The sequence below is a fragment of the Musa acuminata genome, chromosome BXJ2-8 (genome assembly GCF_036884655.1).
Source record: "Musa acuminata AAA Group cultivar baxijiao chromosome BXJ2-8, Cavendish_Baxijiao_AAA, whole genome shotgun sequence".
Classification (NCBI taxonomy): Eukaryota; Viridiplantae; Streptophyta; class Magnoliopsida; order Zingiberales; family Musaceae; genus Musa; species Musa acuminata.
The window spans coordinates 25,290,914-25,299,836 of record NC_088345.1 but is presented as its reverse complement, the minus strand read 5'-3'; the positions used below and the strand labels follow the sequence as shown (position 1 = coordinate 25,299,836).

At 39.2% G+C, this 8,923-nt stretch overlaps 1 protein-coding gene across 1 annotated transcript; it reads left to right on the top strand.

Moving 5' to 3' along the window:
- Positions 1-1,099: 1,099 nt before the first annotated feature.
- On the top strand, positions 1,100-2,003 carry LOC103974261 (VQ motif-containing protein 20-like). The gene has a single exon (XM_009389042.3). The coding sequence runs from the start codon at positions 1,228-1,230 to the stop codon at positions 1,852-1,854; it is 627 nt and encodes a 208-aa protein (XP_009387317.2). The 5' UTR covers positions 1,100-1,227; the 3' UTR covers positions 1,855-2,003.
- Positions 2,004-8,923: the final 6,920 nt, after the last annotated feature.

Below are 8,923 nucleotides of genomic sequence, written 5' to 3'. Positions count from 1 at the left end.
ATAAAGTACGACCTCTTGCATGTCATGGCTGCTTGTTGATGCTTCCTGGATTGGTTTTATCGAACCTTTAGTTTCCCATCGCCTCAACATCGACCAGGATTCTTGAAGTTGGACCAACTATGCACAAGTGAAGGATTCATCATAATTAACCTTATTAAAATAATATTGATTCAACGGGCTCCCTTGAGCATCATCCGTGCTTTCTTCCTGTGTAACTCAACTTTGATTTGTTTGGAGAAACACATTCATGTGAAATGCTTGACGTGGAGAGTAAATATCTTAACAAGACATCTTCATCTAGGCAGATCTAACGCAGATGTGAATCTCCTAGATAACCAGGGACCGAAGGCAACAAAAAGGGAGACTTTTCAAATATTAATTAATGTGTAGTATGACATTAGATTCATGAAGGTAAGTTCAAAGCTAGATAAACGCCAACTTCTTATTAAATTGAAATTGGTTATCACATTTGTTTGTCAACCCTCACACTACATTTGATCATTCTAACTAGGTGTGAAATCCAATGCACACGAACGCCAAGTGAGGAGACTGCACGTGTGCATACGCATGTAGCCGACATATGTCTAATATGACCACCATTCGCAATGTGTGCGAGTAAAGTGTTTTATCTACCTAAATACCATGATACATAAAAATGTTCTTAGAAATATGATAGATTTTAATTAAATCGTGCTTGTTCCGAGCCCATCATCTTATTGGATCCGGATTAAAATTGTGATCCACTCTCTCTCTCTCACACGTAGTTAATGCACGTCATCAAGATTTACTTCCCTTGAACGCCCTCCCCTAATAAAAAGGACCTCAAATCCATCACCCACCACCCTTCTCTCTCCGTCGTCCCCTCTCACCTCACCATGTATCCTGTTTACCAACTCCCTCTCCCTCTTTTCCCTGCATTCCTCCCACCTCACGCCATTCATTCCCCTCTCCCACACCCCACACCCCACCCCACCCCCCCCCCCCCCCCCCCCCCGGCGTCTACGGTCAACATGGCTGGCGCCACCCAAACCCAACCCTCCTAGATATACGTGTATATAAATGCCATTCCCTCCCACCAACCCTAAACAAAGCAAGCCAAACCATGTCTACAAAACACTAACGAAGATAAACATCTCTTCCTTCTCCTCCTCTTCTTTCTAATTCAACTGTCATCTCCCTCCTTTCTTCATCCACCCATTTCTCCTCCTCCTCTTCTATCGTCTCAACATGAGCCCGGTGTCGCGAGAGATAAATGGCTCCCGCCCTGCCCCGCTGAAGATCCACAAGGACTCCCACCTCATCTACAAGTCTTCCTCCTCCTCCACGATCACCACCTCCTCTTACCAGCAGCAGCGCCACCACCCGGTCATCATCTACACCCACTCGCCCAAGGTTATCCACACGCAGGCTCGAGACTTCATGGCGCTCGTCCAGAAGCTTACCGGCCTCTCCCACTCCGCTGACGACGATGAGTCGTCCTCCCTCCCTCCTGCACCCCCGCCGTCGAACGTCTCGCGCACATACAAGGACAACAAGCCGCCTGCTGCGCCTGTCTGCGACGACTCTTCCTCCTCATCGGAGAACAGCAGCTTTGGGGGCGACGTGCATGTCAGCTGTTCGTCGTTGACTAATGCCGGTGGCATATCTCCGATCGCCTTTGAGCAGGTCGCACCACCGAATCCTTTCCTGTCGGAGAGCCCTTTGTTCACCCCCAACTCCTCCGATTTCTTCTGCTCATCGAGGTCATTCTACAGATACCCAGATTCTTCGTTGTTTTCTCCGTCCGTTCCCAACATGGACAACGCCATCTCGTCCTCCATCATGGACACGATGAAGACGTACCAGGAGTACTAATGATATCTTCGCGAATGCCAATAAGGAGTGTGAGACGATTATTGTTTTAGATCATTTTTTCCCCTTCTTTTTTATTCGTTCATTCGTCCAGCTCAGGCAGCTGATCAAGCTTGCCTAATGTTGTTAATAAAGAAGAGAATTAGATTAGACTCCCCTTAATTTGATTGATATTGTTCATTGTTGTATCATCAGTGTCAGCAAATAGTTGCATTCCTATATCTCTCCGCTTTGATTGTTCTGCATTTTGTGACGGCAGGTTTTAAACCCAAGACCTTGTGATGTTTGAACAAGATGTTTACCAAATAAAGTAGCTAGGACCTTCGTACGCTGTGAGGGCCATGGTACATATCTAAATTTCTACCTTAGTTGAATTCGGATTGTTCCAATTTTGTTTCACCATATATCCTTCTAGTAACGACAGTATAGGATTGAAATTTTTGGTTTAAGAAATATATATCATTACTTTCGATTCTGGAAAAAAAATTAACGATTATACACATGTTATCCAATGCATCAATATAGTTTATATGTACAATCCTATTATGTGAGCCATTGACAGGATAGTGAACGTAATAGAAGATTGTTTCTATGATAGCCATGAAATATAGGGATGTGTCAACTAATGTACGACAAATTTATACCACACCAGTTATCTGGGGAAGATCTAGGCATTAAGAGATTAATAATAAGCAACAAGTATCCTTAGAATATTATGGGCAATATTATTACTAATTACTATATTTATCCTAATATATAACAATATTTCATCGTTTTTGCAATAAATAAAATACTTTGTTTATCAATTTGAGGCCCTCAGTATCACAATTTATATGGTGATAAAAAATATCGGCAAGTGCTTCTTTGTTTTGTTTCTTTTACCTTTATTAACGTTTTTTATTACCAAATTTTCAACTTGTGAAGTTTATGTAAAACTCTCTCAATTTTTTTATTATAAAGTGCAAATCATATTCTTATAAAAACTTTTTAAAAAGGCTGCAAGTGTTAACAACATTTTACCGTATATGTATGTTTATTATCATAATTTAAACTCATTACTAACATACTTATGTTTGTTATGTTACGATCGAGTAGGTACTAAGAGGGGGGGTAGGGGGGTGGGTTGAATTAGTGCAGCAATAAAAATCACATCGAGTCAGAAATTTCATTTAATAAAAAATATTTCGACAAAGCCCGTGTTAGAACCCTTGCAGATTCTAAACTTGGGGTTGATCTCTTTAGGGGATCGGCCTCCTTGGAACTCTATAGAGGTTCCTCCCTCCAAGTTGCTGCTCAAAGGTTGTAGAAAAGATTCATCTATTGCTTATGAAAAGAGGTGGATTACATAACTATTTATAGGGCTTCTAAACCCTAACTCCTAATAGGACTCTTACTTAAGACTCATACTTCTAACCAACTCCTAATTAGACTCCTACTCAAGACTCATACTTCTAACTAACTCCTAATAGGACTCCTACTTCTAACCAACTCCTAATATGACTCCTACTCAAGACTCATATTCCTTTACAACTCCTTATTCTTCTCTAAGAAATAACCTCCTAACCCTAGCCGGCCACTTCACCTCTTTAATAGGGGTTGGCTTAGGTAGGTTTTACATGAATGTCCCTCTCTATTAGGACTCTCCTAGCTAGAGTCCTAACAAACCCGCCCTCTTCAAATCAGCCTTGTCCTCGAGGCTGACGATTCATGAATTTTGGGAATTTGATCTTCAAGTTATCATAGTTCTCCCAAGTGGCATCTTCTGTTAATAGGTTTGCCCACTGTATTAGCAATTCAGTAGTGGATTGTCGTCGTCGAATCACGATCCGTCGATCAATAATGGCACTTGGCTTAGTATGAAGTTCTCTTTGGGTAGTCATATTTGGTGGGTGGCTTTGGGTTGTCTCCAAGCACCTATTTACAACTTCCGTCTGGCCGTCGGTTTGTGGGTGATATGCCATACTCCTTTTCAATTTAGTACCCTGCATATGGAATAACTTTGTCCAAAATCTGCTCGTGAAGATGCAAATAGAATTTATCATAAGCACAATGCGTCCCTTATAGTGTAATTCTTTTGAGTCCCAATTGTAATGAGCCATGGGGCTTGGTGCTGTCACGACCCTCAAAATATCGATAATATTTAAAATTTTCATCATAACTAACCCAGGATCCAAACATACATTTGAGGTCACTAAGAAAACATTCAGATCAAAATTTCACCTATATAGTCTACAAATTCATAACCCTGTGCAGTTCATAAACATACAACACATCACTCGATAATTCATATAATCTGAACTCAACTCATCAAAATAATAACCACAACATAAATTCACAAGTGGGGAAGTCTGTGCAGTCACCAAACCAACGATTACCATAAGTTCATATCATTACATGAATTTAACTTAACATTCCAAAAATCATATACATTAGGGATCCTTTAACTTACACAAAATCCATAGGTTTAGATTCATCGTCAACATTACAATAGATACAAAGTGGCTTATGCAACACATACATATATGCTAATAAAGATCAGCCCAAAATCTTCTAACTTTCCACTGCCTCAGCCCAATCTTAACATTTAAGCAAACGGTACGCTATCTTGAAAATTTTATCAACAAACGGGGTGAGCATAAAGAGCTCAGCATGTAACTAACATATCCATATCAAATAGTACAATTTCCAAAGAGATACAGTTTCAAAATATAAGGCAGAATATACGATTTCGTAGACATAATATCATTAGGAGCAGAAACACAATTGTCCTTTCAATCTTACATATTTGGTTCCTGATAGATGGGGCATAGAGTAATTGGAGCATATCAGTGACAAAGGAAACATATCGGAGCTTATCAATGGCATATAAAATGTTCGGAAGCATATCAACGGCATATGGAATATTTCGAAGCAAAAATCATCAGTGAATGAAGCATTTCAGAGCATATCAAAAACAAATATCGTACAGAAGCTCAAACGTCGTCCTTGACGTTGCAATCATATCATTCTTATCCAAAGCATGAACAGAAACAACTCACCAAAACTCTGGATGTCATATCAAACATATAGAAGGTGTAGAGGGATCTCAGTCAGAATGTGATTCATCCATTTCTGAATGACCACCTGAAAAAAGTCTCCCACGTTTGGGAGCCCCATCCACCCACGTCTAGGTGAAGTCAGAGGGGGCCGGTAGAGCATCGCAGGCTCTAAGCACATACCCTTTACCATTTCTGGCAAAGGTCTAGAATATCCCACAGAGCGGGACCCCACAGAGCGGGCAATAAGCGCATACCCTTTACCATTTCTGGCAAAGGTCTAGACAATCCCACACACCAGAGTACAAGATGGCAGTTTTAACAATAAGTAGCATATATCGGAAGCACATGCGGAACAACAAAACGTGTATGTGCCTTTTTGAGACAATACAAAACAAAGAACAAATCTCTCACAAATGTATTCAGATTTGGAATGAAATGAAAACAAGAGTGTACAGGGATTCCAAGCAATCATATTTAGCTTAATTCCAATAAGAAGGTTAGACGAATTCAAATATCCAAAGGAACGGAACAGAATACGCGAAATCGACCAAAGCTCGATTTCGGACAGAATTCTAGTGGCACATCAAACAAATACTTCAGAATATCAATTATGCTCCAATACCCATAAGAAAGCTATGGTCGAACCATATATCAATCTATATTCTGATGGAACAAATTTCATATGAAACAGGGTTCCCAACACGGAGTTACCTTTGATTTGGTAACACAAGGTCAAAAACACAATCGCTGTTTTGCAGAATTTATAGGGTCGGATTCAACAGAGAATAGGGTAGGAAATTGAATTCCGAAATTTTCAAACTATATGTAAAAAGCAAGATTTTCAAGTCTAGTTTCAAATAAATTCAGTTTGGTATAAATCAGAATTTTCAACAGGGAGTTATAGGCATTTTAGTATCGACAGGTCAGAAATCTTGAACCCTGTTTTACAGCGTCTATAGGCTCATTTGAAACAGATGTTTGGGTAAGTATTCGGTGTCCAAATTCTACAAAATTAGTGTCAAAAGGAATATATAAGAGTCTAATTTCAAACAAAATAGTTTCTGCCCGAATTCACATTTTGTACTAAAACTTATAGCTAAAAAGGTGTATAGGGGTCAGTTTACCGAAAAAACTTCAGAATCCATGGTTCTATGTCCAAAGAGAGACACATCAGTTTCTAAATAGAAATCCTTCAATTTATTTTGAATCAACATAAAAACAGAGACTAAAAATTCTGTAGGATGGGGTTAGAATACTTGCCTTTGAGAATTTTGACCCGGAGTGAAAAGATTAAAGCAAGAACCCTAAAAACCCCAATTTTTCTTCTTCTTCTTCTTCTTCTTCTTTCTTTCTTTCCCTGATCACCCACGAGCTGCTTTCTCTGCTTCCTTAAGAACGAAGGTAGAGAGGCTTAAATGGTGGAATTTGTCATTTTGTGCCTTTTGCAGTTTAGTCCTTATTTTTATCATATTCACGATTAGGTCCTTAGGGTTTACATATAGGTCCTCATTTTTTTTTTTTTTTTTGAACAGATCTCCCAAATCTTACAAATAAGTTACCTCTGATTCATACTCTATTTCTTTTATCAATTTAAAATAAATACTTACATTATCACCATAAATTTATACGAAAATTCAGAAATGAGGGGTGTTACAGGTGCTTCCTCCAATTTTTTCATAATCTTACTAGTCTTTGAATCTTCCTATCATTCCATCTTAATATCCATAAGAAAGTCGCTGGTCGGAAGTGAAACGGCCGAAACTTCAACTTGCTCGGGTAGTTGCGAAAGCGCATCTGCAAGAACATTCTCTTTCTCCTTTTTGTAAGTTATTTCATAATCAAATCCAAGAAGTTTTGTTAACCATTTTTGCTGCTCTGGGGATGATATCTTTCGCTCCAAAAAGTACCTGAGGCTTTTATGGTCGGATTTAATTTGAAATCGTCGGCTAATCAAGTAGGGTCTCCATCTCGTTGCTGCGCGCACAATGGCGAGCATCTCCTTATTATATGTTGACTTATTTTGATGGGAGGGAGATAATGCCTTGCTAGTGTATGTGAGTTGTCGACCATCTTATATGAGAATCGCTCCGATTCCGACTCCAGATGCGTCGGCCTCAATAATGAAGGGTCGGTTGAAATCTAGTAGTGTTAGCACCGGCGTCGTCGTCATGGCTACCTTAAGTTTGTCGAAGGTAGTGGAGGCTCTGTCCGACCATTGGAAGACGTCTTTTTTTAGTAAGGAAGTAAGTGGTGCACTGATCTCTCCATAGTTTTTCACGAACCTGCAGTAGAAGCCTGTTAAACCCAAAAAGCCATGTAGCAATTTTATGTTCTTCGGGGTCAGCCAGTTTTGCATTACTCTAATTTTGAAGGGGTCTACTGCCACACCTTCCTTTGATATGATATGCCCAAGATATTCTACCTTCTTTAGAAGAAAGCAAAAATTCATAGTAGTTGTTGTGTGTTCAAAAGGTGATTTTCGGTATGTCTTCTTCGCATACTCGTATTTGATGATACCCGGATTGAAGGTCCAGCTTTGTGAAGATTTGTGCTCTCATTCATCTAGCAACTCATCTATAACTGGAATAGGGTATTTATCCTTGATGGTTATGCCATTGAGAGCTCGGTAATCAACACATAATCGCCATATTCCATCCTTCTTTCGTATGAGGAGCATCGGTGAAGAGTAGGGGCTGTAACATGGTGCTGGAGATTTGACTGAAAAAATTATTATACAATGATCATGCTGACGAGTAAGAGGTAGGTTGTGCGGCTCGTCAAATATATCTGAAAATTCAGCAAGCAAAGGAAATAGGTTTGGATCTTCAAATTCTATTGGCTCTCCTTTAATTTGCTGCTCAAGTTGTACCAAAAAGCCCCTGCATGCTTTATGTAAAACCTTCTCCATTTGTTGTGTACAAATCATCGTTACGTCGCCCTCACGTTTCCCGTGCAGTATCACCTGTTTCTCCTTATTGTAAAATTTTATAACTAGTTGCATAAAATTCCTAGAAATATCTTTTTTTTTTTAAGTAAAAGTAAATTGATTATGTGTAAAGTTTCTACAAATAGCTTTATCTATACAAGTCATAGACAAAGCCAAGTAAGTAACTCATAGTTATGACTACACATACTGTAGACTATAACTCCTAATTACAATCATCAAAGAAAATGTTTATCCAGATATATCAAAACTACCTGTGGGTACATAATTTGGCATCATTCCCAAGATCTTTAGCTAATAGCAAAATTGAATTTGATAAAAATATCTTTTTCTCTTTGGGTAAAGTGCACCGTTTTGAGATCTTGCTCCATACAGGATCTTGAGTCTCTAATAATCTCTTTCAATAGCTGAGCATTGTTTGTATGTTGGCATTCAAATATTCTGTTACATCTCTCCTTCCACATCCACCAAATAGCGCATCTGAAAGTAACCTTTGCCAGTTGTGTGAGAGGCCCCTTTCTTGAGAAACATTACATGAGGTCGCATAGTTCTTGGTGCAAGTTTGGTTGCGGTAGTCTATTGAGTTCAAATCGCTGGAGAATCTCCTTCCATATCCATTTTGTATAATCACAAGTAAAATAGAGGTGGTCAACAGTTTCTTCTTGTTGCATACAAAGGGAGCATCGGTTAACATGATAGATACCTCTTCTTTTCATATTGTCTATTGTAGGTAATTTATTGAGAAGGGCCTGCCATGTACATAAGGAATGTCTTTGTGATCCCGGTCGATCCCATGTCCAACTGCTTGGGACCCACTTGTTATTTCTTTGCCTAATTTGATTCCATGCGGATGTGGCACTAAATTTGCCATTGTCATGAGGCCAAATAAGTATATCTGAAGAGTTGTTCCTGATTGGAATAGCTATAATAGTTGGCCAAAGTGATAACATTTCGGGAGAAATGGGATTAAGGAGACACCAGGTACCGTTAGCAATGAACTCAGAAACCTTCCAATCTTTGGGAGCCCCAAGATCTTTTCGTATTCTATCACCATATAATTGAAATATACTCTTCCCATTCACCCAAGGAT

What these genes read in the sequence shown, in the direction of transcription:
- LOC103974261 (XM_009389042.3), top strand. Translation starts at nt 1,228, where the DNA reads ATGAGCCCGGTGTCGCGAGAGATAAATGGCTCCCGCCCTGCCCCGCTG.